The 18,088-nt window shown below is 40.9% G+C and overlaps 1 protein-coding gene across 2 annotated transcripts; it reads right to left on the bottom strand.

Moving 5' to 3' along the window:
• Positions 1 to 897: 897 nt before the first annotated feature.
• On the bottom strand, positions 898 to 17,421 carry LOC113013034 (sodium- and chloride-dependent taurine transporter-like). Of its 2 annotated transcripts, none has more exons than XM_026153590.2 (14): positions 17,282 to 17,421; positions 12,240 to 12,469; positions 12,012 to 12,146; positions 9,711 to 9,945; positions 9,226 to 9,358; positions 8,408 to 8,542; positions 7,642 to 7,745; positions 7,388 to 7,512; positions 5,925 to 6,037; positions 4,740 to 4,877; positions 4,221 to 4,323; positions 3,290 to 3,390; positions 2,955 to 3,125; positions 898 to 2,651 (listed from the first exon to the last, which is right to left on the bottom strand). In XM_026153590.2, exons 2-14 carry the CDS (start codon positions 12,466 to 12,468, stop codon positions 2,496 to 2,498), a joined length of 1,878 nt encoding a protein of 625 aa, XP_026009375.1. In that variant the 5' UTR covers position 12,469; positions 17,282 to 17,421; the 3' UTR covers positions 898 to 2,495. The 2 variants fall into 2 exon arrangements, with proteins under 2 accessions (XP_026009375.1, XP_026009374.1); XM_026153589.2 differs by lacking the exon at positions 17,282 to 17,421 and adding an exon at positions 14,153 to 14,310.
• Positions 17,422 to 18,088: the final 667 nt, after the last annotated feature.

Here is an 18,088-nt window from a genome sequence, read left to right as displayed (position 1 = left end):
AAAAGAGGGAAAGAAAAGAAGAAGATGAAATCAATATACAGGGAGGCCTGGGCCTGGGCCCCTACAGTAGTCTTTTGGCATATGGGTTGCCTCTTCAACTCAGTGATTTATACTGGCGCCCTCATGCTATGCCTTTTTCTAAGCGAGTAAACATCCTATTGCTTAAGGTGATTAAATTCAATGTGAAAAATGAGCCTTGCACTTCACTCTTGACTTAAATCGATCTGCAAACATGATTTCACAAAGGGCTCTCCCAGTTCCCTGGAATCCTTTTACACCCCTGCTTCCTCCTGCACTCAGACACTTCTTTAGAGAATCAGTGCTCCAAGGGTTTGAATGATGACACACCAGAGACCTGCCCAAATAAGTCTGCATTTGTGTGTGCGATGTCAGAGCTGTTCCCACCTGCTACTACCAGTGAACAGTAGATTAATGGAGGGACAGACATCCTGAAAAAACTTTAGAACAGAGGTCAATGAGCCATCGCAGGGAGAGGGGAGTCAGGGTGACATTGGTGGCCTTCACCAGAGGGCGTCTAAATAAATATAGATGGCTATTTTAGGAATGGAATCACTATGTATTATGATTTGGGCAAGGAGCAAACCTCGGAACAGAAAATGGTTAAAGTGGGAGGCAGTCCCATGAGCTTATTTTCTGCACACAGGTCAAAAACATTGGTGCAACAACCCAAATTGTCCCCGTTCTGAAAGTTAAGAGCTACAAATGATACCTAGCTCAGTGTCACTCCTGGATTGGATAAGTGGAAGAAAATGAATGGTTGGGCGAACACCTAATAAAGTGTATATAAAGCATAAACTGTGAGATCTAATGATAGAAGTAAGTAGGCATAAACACAAAGAAACTCTCATAGCTTCAGAAATATCAAATACACACAAATCCAAAGAAAAATATGTTTATTTAATCTATATAGAAATGATGCAATGTGCATCTCAAAGGGAAAAACTGTGAGACAAAAATACTTTGGTACATTTAAATTTCCACATTGCAATTTTTTAAAAGGAGAAAGCAGCAGGGTACGGTGGTGTGGCGGCTCCTACACATGCTTCAGGAAAACAATCCTCAAGAAGTTGTACTGAACTATTGCAAGTTGTTTCTTTGTTATGCATTACGTATGATTAGACTACGCCACCGCTTCACTGAATATTGCACCCTGAATGTGCAAATCCGGGCTCACGATAACTGACATGTAGCGAAACACATTGGTGAGCTTTGATTAAAATAATGAATCAGTGATGGTGTTCAGATGATGTGCAGTATAAAATTGATACAAAAAGGCATATGTGATTTACAAACAATTAAAATTCTACAAATAGTCTCTCAAATACAATTGAATTAAAAGCCAGACTCCAGTGGTCGTTCTGCAGAGCGCACCTGCTACTGAAAGCACAACGGAGAGAGCTGTCAGGCGGTTTAGTAAAAACTAACGCTTCTGAGTGATGTTCCCACAGATCCCACTAACAATGAGAAATCTGAATATCTGATGGCAAGTTTCTACTTTCTATTCTGTCATCTGTCAAGAGACAACTACATACCTCATATCAAAGTTTACAATTTCAAAAAGTTAGAAGCTAAAAATATTTCTCCTGAAACATGTTGCAAATGTAGCTGCGATACTCTGCAACAATAAAAACACACTACAATAAAGGTGAAACAACATATAAAGTGCAAAGAGAGGTTTCAATAAATGCACTGGTACTGACTATAGTAGTCACACAGGCAGTGTACAAATACTCTAAAAATGCCACTTCCCTTGTTTCCCCCCCTTTTTTTTTTAATTTCCTACCTGTCGTTTTCTCTTATTTTATCTCAACTGCTTTCAGGATGGATCGTCTTAAAAAGGCATTTCTCACAGTATTTGGCCAAGACCAACTTGTAACTTAAAAGTTGTCAAGCAAGAGATTACTCTATACACTGCATATTGCTGCTTAAAATGTCATGGATATGTTCTCTGAGAGATGTAGGTGACTGGCTTCCGCCGCAAGCGGAGGTACATTCATTTCATTGTGGCATAAAATGACATAAAAATTAGAAGTCAGTACAACAAGACCGTCACAATCACGTGAAACCTTCCACCTTTTTTTGCAGTTAATTACTCATTTAGTTTATTTAACAACATGAAAAGTGAGAATTTACTCTTTTCTTCTATAGCACTGGCAAAAAAAAAAGCAAATTCCTCATCTTTCCGGAATCAACAGAAAGGTAGTAAACATTTAAAATGTTTTATCTCGAAATACTGCCCAAACTGAGATCAGTGCCATCTACAGCAACAACAACTGTAACAACAACAATATCAATATTGTAAAAAATGAAAAAAAAAATCACAAGAAAAATAAAATACAATAATAAAACCCTCTTCATAGAAATCAAACCAGACTATCTCTAACGTGAATATACCGGACAACGTAAACCTACTAAAGTTAGCAAATATGATACCACAGAAAGCACATCAATCGTATTCCTCTCACAGAGAGCGCTCACATCATTGTTTCTACAATGGTGTGGGTGGGCTTGATTAAGCCATTGTTCCCATTTGGGTCCAGGGGCTGTGTCAGCTCACTGCCCTTCAAGTTGTATTCTTTCGGGCGGGAGCTCACGCCTGACTTCGCTGGGGCTGCCACTGCTTTGATCCTCTAAAGGGAAGAAGATGAGACATTAAAATAATGATCGTCAGAAACTGGGGTGGTTTAGGGCTTGAAATGACAGTTATCAAGAAAATAAACAAGGGCGGTTGATTAAGGGCAGTTTATGTGATTATTAATTATTGTGTACTTTCTTTTTAAGTAAAATGCTGAAACAAATGAACCAAAAATACATGCAAATTGCTGACTGGACTTTTCTGCTTTTGCAAAGAGCCGGGAAGTCTGTTTCCTCTTGACTTTGGATTGATTTCCCTCATTTAAATCTCTGCAGGAAAGCTCCCGTTAAAAGCTCACCTCAATCAGAGGTCCCTCAGACTGCAAGATCTTGATGACCATCACCATTGGGATGCAGATCATGGAGGACAGAGCCAAAATCCAGCCCAGACCGATGGCCCAGTCAGGGTACTCATACACCTTGTTATAGGTCAATGGCTTGTACTTCACCAGTGAGAAGACAAAACAGCCCTACAGGGAGCAAACACACACACACACACACACACACACACACACACACACACACACACGCACACTGCATTTAGCACAAGCTGCGCCCCTTACATGTGACCTTCAGCAATCAACATTTGTCACGCCAGTTCCTCCAACACAGTGAAGTGCCACTGATCTCTCACCATGCAGAGGACAGGAGTGATTATGGACCAGCTCCATTTCATCCACGGGTTTGGTCTGTAGCCAATCATATCTTCAACTGCATCATAGAAGTTATCGACTCCTGTTCAACACAAAACAGAATAAACAATAAGCCGAGTCTATTTGTTTCTGCAAAGTTTGCTAAAATGGTGAATAGTGCACATTAGATACCAGCGACTCTATAATCTACACGTGTTGTTGTTTCCAATGATAGAATGACCTTGGACTGCATTGGAGTTTCACTGGGTCATGGCTATCTAGTATCAATAATCTTAGCTCTGTCTTTTACATCTTAAAAGACCATTAATGGTCTTTACTGGCTGGCTATAGATTGCTGTGTGTTTAGTGCAACTGTGCTGTAGTCCACTGGTTTGTGCAAGACATTAGCTGTTGATGTGAATATTAATTCTGTTTATTCTGTTTTTACTCTTTTCCTCTTTTTTGCTGATGAATAGACAAATAACTACTATAACAGCATCAGTTCAGCACAAAAGCCCCCAGCTTCACAAATTAAATGTTGTCCGGGAACTACTTTTCTGGACCACAGAGCCTCCACCAATAAAAGGGGTGCCATTAAAGCACATGGGCATTAGCAGGGAAGGTGCAGCTTTACTTCCATTCCATTTAAGGTTTTTCTCTTCTGGCTAAATGTCGCTTTGTTAATATTGGTAGGGTACAATCTGGTGGGAGGCAACTCTCAGTGGCCAATGACAATCTAGCAGGGGACTAACTCCATCCTCACCTCCCCTCAACCTCAAAGCAAGCCCACAGTTAAAGTTATTTACTCCTGACGTCTGAAAACCTCACAAGGCCACCTTTGTTTTACACCCCAGAGATCATTAAGACCTCTTTTACGAAACTTTTTGATGGACACAACAGAAACCTATCACATCTAGAGTCACTTCCACTTACCATAAACCCAGGCTACAGCAATGCATTCAAAGAACGCAACCCACAAAAGGCACACACCACTGGCTGCATAGTAGTCAAAGAGCTGGAACACATACATGCCACCCTGGAAAAAGAGGAGACGGAAAGCTGCATTAATTATCTGTGTGTACATGTGTGTGTGTGGTGAAAAAACGGACCCCACAGAGATAGAAGGGGGTATTAAATAAGGGTGGGCGAGGGTGCTGAAAGCAGGACACAAGAATCCTGGCACCCTACCCGTAGAGTTCAACAGGTGCTAAGACGTCATTGAAGCACGGTTAAATGCTGAATGGAAAACAGCATTCCAAATTGTTCCATTCTGACATACCGGATGTGTGTGTGGTACTGTGCTAGGAAGCCATATTTGGCTATGACAATACAGCAGCAGAGAGGCATGTAGAAAATGTGCGGGGTTATCGCTGTTGTTCATCTGTTCCTTTTCCTTATCTTAACAGGACAGCCATCAGAAGTATGTGCGCTAGTGACTGCTGATGGACTTACTTTTGTCACCATGGCGAGTCCCAGGAGATAGCTCATGAAACACATCACAGCTATGAAGATCTCTCGCCGATAACCTTTCCTCAGGACGGCTGGATACAGATCCACAATAGAGGTGATCTGACCTTCCACTTCAACAAACTGTGGGGACAAAAGCAAAAAAAGTTCTCAGAGAATTTAAAAAAGAAAAAAACATTTTAAAATGTGCATATCTTTCTGCGTGTGCGCAGCTCTTGTTTTGCCTCCACAAACGAGTGATTAGAGAATGAGGGCCGTCTTTGTTGGGCAGTAATGAGAATTTAAACAAGGCTCCTCTCTGCAACACTGGTTTGTTGCTACCAAGACACAAGAGCAACAAAACAGTGAATCACTGTCTCTGTCTGCTTGTCTGTGTAACACTCTCGCTCCCCTGTGTCTCCTCATTGCCTCATAAGCAACAATATGTTTCAAGAAAACTATGAATTTCCTCACAGAGAACACGCTCCTTTGTTGCACAATAACAAAGAAAAAAACCCTTACACAACTGTGGCATGTATGTGTGAGCGAGGTTAACAATATATAGCATTCAGGAGTACAAATGTGCATATAATTTACGGCCAAATAAATGCACCCACACACACTGGCATTAGTTCTCTCATGGAAATAGCAGCACTTGCATGAGCTTTTACATGTACTCAAATTTAGAGTGCTGGCCTGATCTTGCAGCTGACTGAGATGAGGAGCTTGCCATGTGCAGGACTCAGTTAGCACAAGAGTAGAATTACACTTGAAGGCAGGAAATGTGATATAGCTGGAGAATCCCTTGGGAGTACACTTGTGTTTTGTCTACTTAGATTATCTTGTCTTAATCAGAGCTCTGCCTCGTATGAAAGCTAGGCTGCTTGCGTACAAACTATTATCCTTACTTTTATTAACTAAATGTTTGGACATCCACCAACTTCCACAAAGGAACTGTGATCCTTAAGGAATCAAATGTGGTAGTAAAATGCCTTTGTTTAAACCGGTTTCTTGTCTGTCAGTCATCTGATAACTTAGAGAGGTTAGAAACAGAAAGGAGAGACACTAAATGTGTTTTACGTATTCGGTCAATGAACTCACAGACTCTTGGAGGTGTCCGTCTCAAATTAACGGGCACAAGACCAAACAACTGTTCTGAGGATAGCTTTACACTACAGCAAAAACACTGACCTGGCTGTCAAGGCCCAGAAGCAGCAGCATGATGAAGAAGAGAATGGCCCACAGGGTTGGCAGTGGCATCATGGATACAGCTTTAGGGTAGGCAATGAAGGCCAAGCCGGGACCTGGAAGGAGAACAGAGAGGGGATGGGGAGAAGGGAGAGAGGACAGAATTAACATTTCTATCTAATTTTGGCTTGGCCGATACAGTGTGAGGGAATGGTAAAATAAAGTAGCAAAGAGCAAAGGAAATACTGCGTTATGGCCAACAAGACATGGAATAGCTCTAACTGTGTGAAATGGTTCCTTTTTTTTTGCTGGCCATATATTAAAACCATCTTTAGATTGGTTTTTAATCTAATTTATCCTCTGTAGCACAAGCAACAAAAATCAACAAAAATACATACTTATGTATACAATGTAAGTATACATACTTCACACGTAACATATTACATAACTGCCGACTGTTACTCAGTGTATATTGCCTTTCTTACTGTACAAATCACAGCTGCCTGACAGAATATTTACAGCTCATTCATTCTGAACATGAGTTTATCAGGATGCATTTCGATAAGCACTCAATATCTGTGACATGCTGGTTTATTATCACTGCATCAAGGTGTGCAGTGATAATAAACTTAATTTAAACAAAGCAGACATGGATTTTAGCAAAGCAATGAACCAGTTCAGTGAGATATTATAAGAGCATCAGAAAGAGACTCCATCAATTGAACAGCTGAGAAAAATGTAGGTCAAAATATTTGAAAAAACATATACATATAGATATATAGATATATTTTGGTTTCCATATATGATGGAAGCAGCATAGAATTAGTGTTCATTTGATTACTTTATTATATTCCAGATAGCAAAACTTCTAACTTAAACTGAGCAGAGAAAGCATGCTTAAAGAAGACACCTCCCCTTCAAAGTCAACATAAGAAATAGAGGAAGACAGATCCAGAACCAGTGGCGTCCATCTCAGGAGATCCACAGCTTGTTAGCAGAACTGGGCTTACAACATACAGTTACATACATACAGTAAAGGGCCAGTCTTCTTAGCAATGGTCCAAAAGATAAAGTTACTGAATGGCATGAGGAGGATGACTGTGGGACAGACTGGTGCCACTGAACAGCTGTAGTAATGATGACGGCACAGTGCAGGAGCTCTTTAACGCCGCAGTTCATTGTGTAGCTAAAACACACAGCATCTCACCAATGCCATGAAATCTGTCCTTAGAAAACGTGGATCACACTTTGTAGAAATAAACCTGTTTCTTTGAGGCTTTTGTTCAAGGAGTGCGCAGTTGCCGATACCTCTACGTTGCTAGATTTCGAGACTTACATAAGCTACTTCTTTTAAATTGAATTCAATTTTCAATTTTTCCAATTGTCTTTTTTTTTTCTTTTCTTTTCTTTTTTTTCCGGGCAGCAGCACCCACCATCACTGCTGCCATCACCTTGGACCCTCGTACCTGACTCTGCCACATCGGCAATGTCCACCCCTTGTTCTTGTGCCATGAAGCCCAGGACGGAAAATATTGCGAAGCCAGACACAAAACTGGTACCGCTGTTGAGGCCTCCCAGCAGCAAACAGTCCCTATGTCACACATATGTCATGGAGGTTGTTAATGAACACAGGTGGAACCGAAGTTCCCATTTTCTTTTCACGCAACCGAGTTGCTGTCACTACTAGACTCCCACTCGCCCTAGTGGAAACACAGCTCACCTGTAGCAGTTGTATTTGTACTTGTTGTAGCTCCCCAGTGACGTCATGGCGCCCAGGCAAATGGCATAGGAGAAGAAAATCTGGGTTCCTGCATCAATCCACACCTGAGAAGTAGGATGTGATTGCTGATTTTTCAAGATTTCAAAAGATTGCCTTAACTCTACAATCACTGATACATGCTTAGGGGTAGTAAAAATAAGGTTAAGTACTCCATCATCATCATCCTATCATCTTGTTCTATTATATCCAAAACACAGAAAGCTGTGACCAGTAAAATTCAAACAATGAACTGAAAATTGCTCGAAAGCTAAAAATCGTGACCATGTTGTTTGACTTGGAGAAGGAGCATGTGCATGATGTGAAGGTGCAGTAAAGCCATAAACAGCAGCAGTGGAATATCTTAGTTTAGCAAAAAGTCTGGGAACAAAAGGAAACAGACGGCCTCTGACTCTTTCCAAAGGTAATAAAATCCACCAGCAAAATCCAGAGATCACTTCGTCTTTTTAAAAATATATGGTCAGAGTCATGCCTGTAATGTAAGCATATTCACTTGCTATTGCAACTGTATCCTATTAAACTGCTTCATTGCTGCCTTGTTTAATCTTTTGGTTTAATGGACTAAAGTTATATTCTCTTGATTTGTGAGCTATGCAGGTGCTGTTTGGGATCTTTATGTGTGAACGGCTTCCTTTATATAATTTTATATGGCCCAGAGACTATTGTAGGAAGCTTTAACAGATCAAATAAAAAAGGTTTTCATTCTTACCTCTGGATCTTGTAGGCGGGTTACGTTAGGGTAAAGGTAAAATTTGATCCCTTCTCTGGCTCCAGGAAGCGTCACCCCACGCACCAGCAGTACAATCAGCATGACAAATGGGAAAGTTGCTGTTATATACACCACCTAGACCGGACAAAGGATTTATTAGCTAAAAACAATGAACAACATTTACATGGTTATGACTCATCACTGTTGAGATATAGTGCGATAAACGCTTCTTCATTTTTTAAGTTTCATTTCCACTCATATTTGTCCAGCTCCAGCTCAAAGGAAACATTGTTCTTATTGGGTGATAACAATTTCCCCCAACGAATAGCTGAGTGGAGGGCCTAGATACACTTCTTCTATAAGAAAAGTCATGCATGACACAGTATAACGTGGCATTCGTGCAATCTGCATACAATAAATCCTGAATTGTTAGCTGATTAAAGGTTAAATCATTTTAAGACAAATTTGTCACAAAAATAGGGAAATACGCACACCTCCAGTTCCTAATAGAGTTATCCATTTTCAAAGACTTTCAAAGCCTTTTGCCTCTAACCCATTTTCGGGTCTGCTAACAGAAACAAAGACAGGACTAAGGAGCGCCAGTCAAGTGTTTACAGCAGACAGTGTGTCTAGCCAAGGACTGACTTCCAGGACAACGTGGAGGCCTGTGTCTCTTAATCATCTTTATTAACCTTGTTTCCAAGCATGTGGGCTTTCTCTGAGCAGCAGTGTTTTGTCACTGACTTGTTAGGGAAAAACTAAAAAACTGCATCCAAGCAACCCAAAAAGTACAGGGTGTGTTGATGAGTCACACTCACTTTCCCTGTGGACTTGACTCCCTTCCAGATGCAGAAAAAGCAGATGACCCACACTGCCAGGAGACACAGTGCTAAGTCCCACTTCAGGGGCCCTATGTCTTCAATTCCAGTGGAGATGCTTAGGACGTTGCGTCTGCAGAGAAAACGTATGTAAGTGCCTAACTAACAATTCACAAATTGCCATTAGATCCAAACATATTACAAAGCAAATGTGCATGAAAAAAAAAAACTTTTCTTCAATTTAATTTCACAGTTACGGTGCAAACCAAGTTTATATTAAACTAGTGGAGAACTAGTGCTTTCTAAAAGTAAACACTCCCCTTGCAAGAATGTTGCTGTTCAAACACATTTACACAAGCAAGATAAAGAAGCACTGTTACTTTGGTATACTGAAGAGTGGATATGTGTGTGTGTGTGTGTGTGTGTGTGTGTGTGTGTGTGTGTGTGTGTGTGTGTGTGTGTGTGTGTGTGTGTGTGCCACTCACTCCCAGAACTCGGTGACGGGGGAGGTAAAGTTGGTAGCATTGGCTGCCAGCCAAAGGGTCTTGTTCTTGCGCACTGTGTCCTCTACACAGTGCTCTGTGTTCCAAGGCTGCTTGCATTTTGCCCAGGGGAGCTCGGGCTGAAAGCACTGAAACAGGTAGTAGAGTCCCCAGGCCAAGATCACAATGTAGTAGATGTTTAGTAGAGACACGATCACGATAGAGGCATAGCCAATACCTGGAGACACAATAAGAGGGCGGGCAGATTTGAATTTTAAGGTAAAACTTTCTTTTAACATTCGAATCAGGCTTTGTGTCGGCTTCGTTTAAAGCTGCAGTAACAGATTTGTGACCACTTGTGGGCAGAAAAATTGCTGTGAACACAACATTGACAAAACACGTGATTCAGTTCTCCTTTTTTGTTCAGCTGCTCACCTACCCTATCGGTTTTTTGTTTTTATTACTGCCTATTGTGAGAGCTCAGTCAGAGTGAACCAAAACAGGAAATTAAAACAATGCAAAGTATACAAAACGGCACACATAATTTACTGCAGAGATGGGTTAAAATTCCATGCGTGTTCATCAAAACAAGCTGATGGGAAATTAGTCATGTGAGCCTCTGTTTATTTCAAAATATCGATAATTGCCACTTTAAAAGAACATGAAAATATTGTGAAGTTACAGCAGCGACACGGAGTGTGGTCAAAGGTGAACAAGAAGACTTTATTCGAACTCGAACACAGAGGAACACAGCCCAGGCTTCACTTGACTATCTACTGTTATAATGTCCTTAGTGTTTTTAAGTTATTTTTAGATGACTTTGCTGGGAACCTGGACACAAACACCCCGGTACTCTTCCATTGCTTTGGAGTATTTTTAAACTTATCATCTCTTTCACTCCCACCTCCCCCTTCCTACATTCCAAATGCAAACTGATAGACGACGCACGCGGTCCACATGAGTAAAGTCGCATATTCCCTGTGCGATAAAAACACATTAAGGTATGCTGAACAGCACAGAGAGCTGTGATTGGTCAATTCCACAGCAAACTGGGGACTTTCTCTATAACAGCAGGTGGGCAGACATCAGCTTCGGCATTCTTTGGATAACAGGGACCGTTGACAGCTGCTGGAGATCCGGGAGCCATGCAGTTTCCTCTTGCGTGATGTCCCACGTGTGAACATGAGTAAGAGTGTCAAAGCAGCTGCCACGGGTGTGGTGCGTCAGTGCTTGTCTACAGCTGTCATTCAAATGTAAAGGGATGCATATAAGCGGTCCGGCAAGAGCTCAAGTAAAGAAATCAGGTGACAAAAGAGCAACTGAGGCAGTGCTGTCCCGCAGTACTCACAGTTTTGATTATATCTCATAATCCAAAACAAAACAAGCTGGCACGCTGCAGCTCCATGGCAACAAAATGATCAGAGTCTCATGCAGCAGGTTTGCACGAGACTCTGATCATTGCTAGGCAACTTTTCCCCCCTCACAGTCTGTTTCTATGGCAACCAAGAACTCATCAGTCGATTTCAGCAGGCGCATTTTGGGGGAGAGACGCGACACTTATTAAGAACAGACATCTATGAGAGAAAACTTGCTGTCCTCTCCCACCCAGCAAAGAACCATTTATGTGCTAGATACTAAACAAATAAGCTATTCGTGTTGTTGTGCTGAAGCACGCACAAAGCGGAAGTTCACAGCAGTTCCAGCTGTTTGGTGGCTGGCACATGTGCTCCTGCTTGTAGGAAAAATTTAGGTAAGTGTGTGTGTTGTTCTTTTTTTCTTTGCTTTCTGTATGAATAATATAAGCTTGCATTATGTTCAAGAGTTAGAATAAGCTGGGGACATGTGATCTTGTCTGCATGAGGACTGAGCATTGTGCATGTGTAGTAGAGCTATAACTGGGTTTTTAATGTTTTCTTTTTTAAAAAGAGGGGGAAATAAACCTAATATATAAACATGGGTATCCTCCAGCCGAAGCTCCAAACCTCGATATTCAGGAATTTTAATTCTTAGCTTCTGCATTTCTGCATTCTTTGTGATGTAACCTTCACAACACAAAGCAGACTAATGGGGTAAGACTGGTCTAATTGTACTGGCAGAGAGAAGAGGACAACTCGGCAGAACACGCTGTCCAAAAGATGAATACTGGACTGACACAGGAGGAAAATGAGGGCAGAAACCTCGCTCAGACAAATGAGGCTTTTACTCAGTGTTAAATATTAAACGAACAAGGTGGGGAACATTTGTGCAGAGGTTTTATCCTTCTTTCTGTGGGTGAGAAGTTTGTGTTTGTGTGTTTGAACTGACCAGTGAAGATGGGGCAGAGCTTAGCCCAGCAGGTGATCCCTCCCTCAGAGGTGTACTGGCCCAGTGCGACTTCCAGGAAAAACACCGGCAGACCACCCCCGAAAAGGAAGATGAAGTAAGGGATAAGAAATGCACCTGAGGGAATTCAAGCACGATTGAGTTCAGATATTTTGTGACCTTAATCTTGATCTTTTTTTTTATTCTATCTGTTGTGCATCTATTACGTACCGCCACCATTTTTATAACAAAGGTAAGGGAAGCGCCAGACGTTTCCTAATCCGACAAAGCCTCCAGCCACGGACAGGACAAAGTCGAGCTTACTGGCCCACTTCTCCCTCTGAGGAGCTTTGCCTTCTGCCTCATCCTCAGGTCTCGTACCTGGGCTCTTTCCTGGTGAAGGTTTCAGAGTGTCCTTGTGAAAGTCCTTCAGACATTGAAGCTTCTCTTTTTGTGCCATGCTGCAGGCAAAGAAAAAAAAGACACAGTGATACAAACAAAAGGAGAGAGGTGAGCGGGAGACGCATTAGGGAGATAATGCTATCTCCTGACTGTGTTTCGGGTTGCTTTGCGAGCGCATAATATACACGACAATGCTGCTAATCTTGCTAATCTGAGCAACTCATGCCTGGAGGTCATTCAGACTATAGAAATGGTTGGTGAGCAGATTTGCCTTTGACAAGAGAGCAGATCCAGTATGGAATAAGTTTTAGGCAAGAAGAGTCAAAATGCAAATTCTACAATTTTACCAAGAGACATCAAAACATCAGCGCTACAGATTGCAACAGAATACACTGGTGCAATCACACAGTGAAGAAACCCACTGTCCTTCTTACTCTGTCGCAATAACCCACAGATGAAGAAAATCATTTGGTTTTAAACACATGCTGTAAACCACAGTTAAATTACACTGTTGTAATTCAGATGAGTGTTTTTTTACAATGCAATGAAAGACTTTATGAACCCGAGTTAACCTGAAGGATCTCTGTTTTTTTTTTTTTACCACATCAGTAGCGACTCAGTTCAACAGGATCCAAATTTAGAGAGGACGATATCCTTGTACATTCCCCGTAGTGCTGGCTACTCTCAAGAAGCTACAACAGCCTAAGTTAACTCGAGTGTTTACAGTGTAAACCATCTTTCCACGAAAGAAAGGATTTGTTAATACGGGTCGAGGTATCCTATTGCGCTGCATGAGCCAAAAAGAAAAAAGCAACCCTAATAGGGTAGGAATAACTGTGTAACGCATGGCAAAGCTGAATATAATTTAAGTTCCCGGCCAGCGGGTGTTTTAGAAAGAACAAAGGAGCCATAATGACAAAGCCATAATTAATTAATAAGATATGAGATTGAATCTGATGCTACTGAGAATGAGTTGGCACAGAAAAATCAGATACTTCCTCTTAACAAAGATCAGGTGATGAAAAGCATGTGCAGAAACTAACTAATCTAAGTTCAGTTCCTCTTGACACCTAGTCAAGAGAACTTTTTTATAGAGACAGTTAAAAAAAAAGAGGCAATTGAATTTACAATCACACTTTCATCTCTCAGGAAATGGACTTTAACCAACAACAACATTGGGGAAAAGATTCTCTGAGAGCTCTCACATGTCTCCTCACTAAATTGGTGCACACTGTGAGCCATCTTATTCTGAGTTTTCTCTCTTCCTGTTATGCATGACAAGTTCACTTGAATTGCTTGCCATTCTCAGGCTTGCTTACATAACTGGATCAGTTCTGTTTCTCATCCTGTTTCTCTCTCGCTCTCTCTTTATCCCTTTTACTCCCCTCCTTTTACTCTCGTCCACTCAGCGTAAGCTTTCACTTGCCTGCCTCGTGTTAGGAAGCTATAGATTTAAGCGAACAGTCCTTTGGGCTGGCCCCAGATATAGCTCACAAAAAAATCCCTAAGCCTTTAAGAACGAAAATAGTGGACTTGTTGAGAATCCTCAGTGATGAATGTAAAATTACTGCCTTTCTTCTTCATGTCAATTTGCATCACAAAAACAACAACAACAACAACAACAAAGCCTATTCGCAGTTCTTTCACACTGTATTTAATCTGACAAAGCTGTGACTTCACACACACAAGCTGTACCCGGTAAAATCAAATCTCCCCTCAGAAAAACAATACAAAAAACTTACATTTCCTTCATGGCTGCGACTATGTATAGTGTTCCTCTCTCTCAGCTGTCACCATTCCTCTGTACTGAATGTCTTTATGCTGCCAGGGTCAGAAGAAGTGAAGCTGACAGCAGAGCCCGCCCCTTGGCTAAAGACAATTAAACCCAAAGTAGAGATTGGACACAGCTTTCCTCTGACAGACAACTCAGGTACCAACGTGGGAGACTGTAAATTTCCACTTACAAGTCTCTGCCCACAAACATACAAACTGCCAAGTGGTGGGGGGTGAGTGTGTGTCACACAAGCAATGCATACACATACTATTTATTCATGTTGTAGACACAGAGGACATTTCAGAGGAAGCGACTGAGAGTCCTTGACTGGTTTATGATCTGCTACAAAGTGACCAACTGAATGAAGCATTGAGAGGTTGTTTGTTTATTTGTTTGTTTGTTTGTTTTAGACACTTAAACAGAACTGAAAAATGAATTTCACTTCCACAACCGCACTTCCTTTTAAGAGAGATCTTCATGTGAAAACTAATTTAATTTAAGACCATGTCGAGATCTCCTCTGTCCTTTCATGACACGTGGCGTTTTATCTGGGAAATGTAAACAAGTACAGTATCAACTAATAACAATGCCAAATAAGGTAATGTGTCTCCTCTGCTTGTTAATGGTCTATTGGGATGCAGTTCATTGCTTCAGTGGCTCACAATGGCTGGCATGGAAAAGTCTGTTTAAACTCCACTGGAGGATTTACACAGTTAAATGAGGGACATGAACCGGCTGGTGACAAGCTGCTGGTTAAATACATCTTTGGCACCTCTTGGATTCATTATCCATACAGTATGTTCCTCAGTGTCATGCTCTATATACTATTTGGGTTATGCCAAGTTAGGTCACACAATTTGGCTAATAATTACGCATCCTGCCATTCCCACCAGCAGTTACATCATCAATAATCACTTTGACCTGATTTTAATGACAACCATACACGCCCATGTCATAACACTACCTCCACCATGTTTGACAGATGATGTGGCATACTTCTTATCATGAGCTCTTTCTCTCCGTCTCCATACTTTTCTCTTCCCATCATTCTGGTTAATACTTCAAGTTAATACTTGTAAATTCAACACTCTGAATCAGCTTCAGATATGTCTGCTTCATCTGAAATAAAAAGGAAACACGCCTCACCTGGAAATTTAACTGCTTGTCAGTCAACTGTCCAATTAGCTTTAGCCTCTGAAAATGGGACTAAGCAATGAAAAATGGGTGTAATTCCTAAAATGTTAATGCATTTTAACTCCTAAATTAAACATCCAAGCCTGTATTTCAATCACATATTGACTGCTCGTCTTAAAATCCTCTGAGGCCATACTCTAAAAATGGTGTCTCTGTCTAACAAATTATGAACTTAACTATAACAATGTCAAACTGGATGGGTAATGCAAATCGTGAATATACTTTGTTCTTTCACCTACTACTTCTTTTTTCCCTTTAAGAATTGCGTTTTTGTTTTTCTTACAGGCTTTCACATCTTGTCTTCTGCAATTTGGCTAAAGTGTCGGGTTTAAAACTGATGCTCACTTTGAGATGATCAGGTCTGTGTGCAGTCTGAACAACACATGTAAATTCACTTATATAGTACATGTTATTAAGCTTTAATTCAATGTTCTTTGCATAAATAAACAACCGAATATGCATGCTGTTGGACTGTGGGAAGGAATATGGAGGAACTGGAGGGAAGCTATGCAGGTGCAGGGACAAAATGCAAATGCTACACATAAAGGATCCAACTGGTGAGAAGCTTCAAAGCCAGACCTTTTTGAAACGGGAGTTCTAACAACCACACCACTGCACCATCAGCAATAAAGGAATAAAAATGTAAAACATATCACATATATGACACAAGTGGACTTGATGTTCATTAGATTGACCACACAGCAGCCTTTTATTAAAAAAAAAAAAAAAAAAAGTAAAGAAACAGAAGCTGTTGTGATGGGTATCTAATCAGAAGGCAGTTTAGAAAGGAGGATCACAGTAACTGAAGGTCCCCTTGCCAAAGTTGGATGGGGTACAGTTTAAAGACCTTTCATTTTGAAGGGGATTCTGTGTTGTATCAGCAGTCAGCTAATATATTAAAATGTTTGTGTTTTGTGTTGTTGTATTTGAAATGAAGAATTGCAGTAATCCAGGAAAACACTAACCATCAAAGAAAATCAAACAGCATCGCCTCCTAATTTAGCGAAGAATCCCAATTTATTTTCAGGTTTACAAGGAGTTTCACAGTAATATATGAAACTACTACACATGTCACAAGTTCACAAACAAAAACACTTTTTTAAGTCAGCCTTCAAGAAACCTTGTGAGCACCTCACACCCTCCGAAGGGCCAATTCGGGGACTTTATTTTCAGCACCAATGCCAAAAGAGGTACAGCGACCCCTGAGGTTTCATCTGCTGAGAGGGCGGACTGGTGTTACAAAAGGACACACGCCAATCAATCATACACTGGCTGAGGCGGAGACAGAAGAAGTAGGTTAAGTATGTGTCACTAATATATAAGCTAGTAAACGTCTTAGTTCATCACACCTACTTCAGCATTCACTCAGCTAATGATTTGTGGCTGAGGAAAGCGAAGGTGCACCTTCACATTTTCCTCATCCTCATCACATATCACTGTGAACGCACCGCCCCTGAACGCACCACAGCAGCTCAGCAAATACGACCAAACTGAAACTGGAAACGCTGTCTTATCAGACACGATGAACAGGCAAAAGAGGGTTCAAAGACCAGAACTTCGCTCCTTTCCCTCCCTTTTTTTCAGTATATGACCAAAACATGCCCTAATTTAGTCACGTCGTTTGTATGGCAGGGCTGAAACAGTGTTGCTTCTCTGTAACGGATAAGCGCACAGCATCATGTGAAAGAAAAAGAGGAAATGTTTTCAGCTTTTTATGAGCGAATAAAAAGGATCAGCAAGCTTACTTTCCGCATCAGAACACTAAATATTAAACAAACAACAACTTACATTTGGATTAATTAGGGTTTCTCCTATCACACATTTTCTCCTATTAAAACATAGTCTATTAACCTCATGCACTCAATGATATATTAAGAATATATAGGATTACCCGTCCTCTTACTTTTACTAAGCAGCCTGTTGTTCCTTGTTTGGTAGCCTGTGTTTAACGACGAGTCATACAATGTAATCTACTTTTTTTCTCCCCCCAAGATCGCTGATTCAATGAGCGTGTGTGCGTTTAATATCAGTTTGAGTGGAAAATCACTAGCTTCTCCATGCAACTCTTAAAGTGGCAGTCTCCCTGCATCCGCCCTTTTACCTGATTCTCTTGACAGCTTCTGACTGACAGACCGATAACGACCGGCAAACGTTATAAACCATCATGCGGCATTGATCAGGGATTTGCAAAAGTGCAGACGATGAACATTTATAGGGCTAAATTTAATTTAACGTGACAGTGAAAAGCACCATAGGAAATAAGCCAGAATTACGCAAGTGAATTCGGTATGACTTAATGGCTTTATTGGTGGTTTATAAATGATTGACTATGTGCAGTATCGATCAATTATTACCCAATACTGACATACAAGTGGAAAATTACAGCGGGAAGCTATCATTTCTAGTAATGTTGATGTTATGGCAATCAATTAATAAACTGTTGCTTTCTGATAAGGTGGTTCACCTCTCATTAAAACCTAGAGTGGTTCCCAGGGGATGAATATCCTACTATCTCGTTGTCTAGCACCACCATAAGGCTCATATTTTCTAGTCAAATGGTGTAAAATTAGATTTGATTTTTCACAGGATGAAGACATTTTGAACAGGTGATATAAGCAAAAGCACAGGAGTAGCCTAATGTCATTAACAATGACTGTGCTCCTTGTAGGTATATAAGTAAACCGTGGCATTGTGCCATGAGACCAATCGA

The sequence above is a fragment of the Astatotilapia calliptera genome, chromosome 20, assembly GCF_964374335.1.
Source record: "Astatotilapia calliptera chromosome 20, fAstCal68.1, whole genome shotgun sequence".
In the NCBI taxonomy this organism is placed as follows: domain Eukaryota; kingdom Metazoa; phylum Chordata; class Actinopteri; order Cichliformes; family Cichlidae; genus Astatotilapia; species Astatotilapia calliptera.
This window is presented reverse-complemented; position numbering and strand designations above follow the sequence as displayed.

Bases quoted from the DNA above. Each gene is read 5' to 3' on its own strand.
- LOC113013034 (XM_026153589.2), bottom strand. The intron at 8,543-9,225 runs GTGAGTGTGACT...TGTCCGGTCTAG, and splicing joins GAGTCAAGTCCACAGGGAAA to GTGGTGTATATAACAGCAAC. The intron at 7,746-8,407 runs GTAAGAATGAAA...CCTACTTCTCAG, and splicing joins CCCGCCTACAAGATCCAGAG to GTGTGGATTGATGCAGGAAC.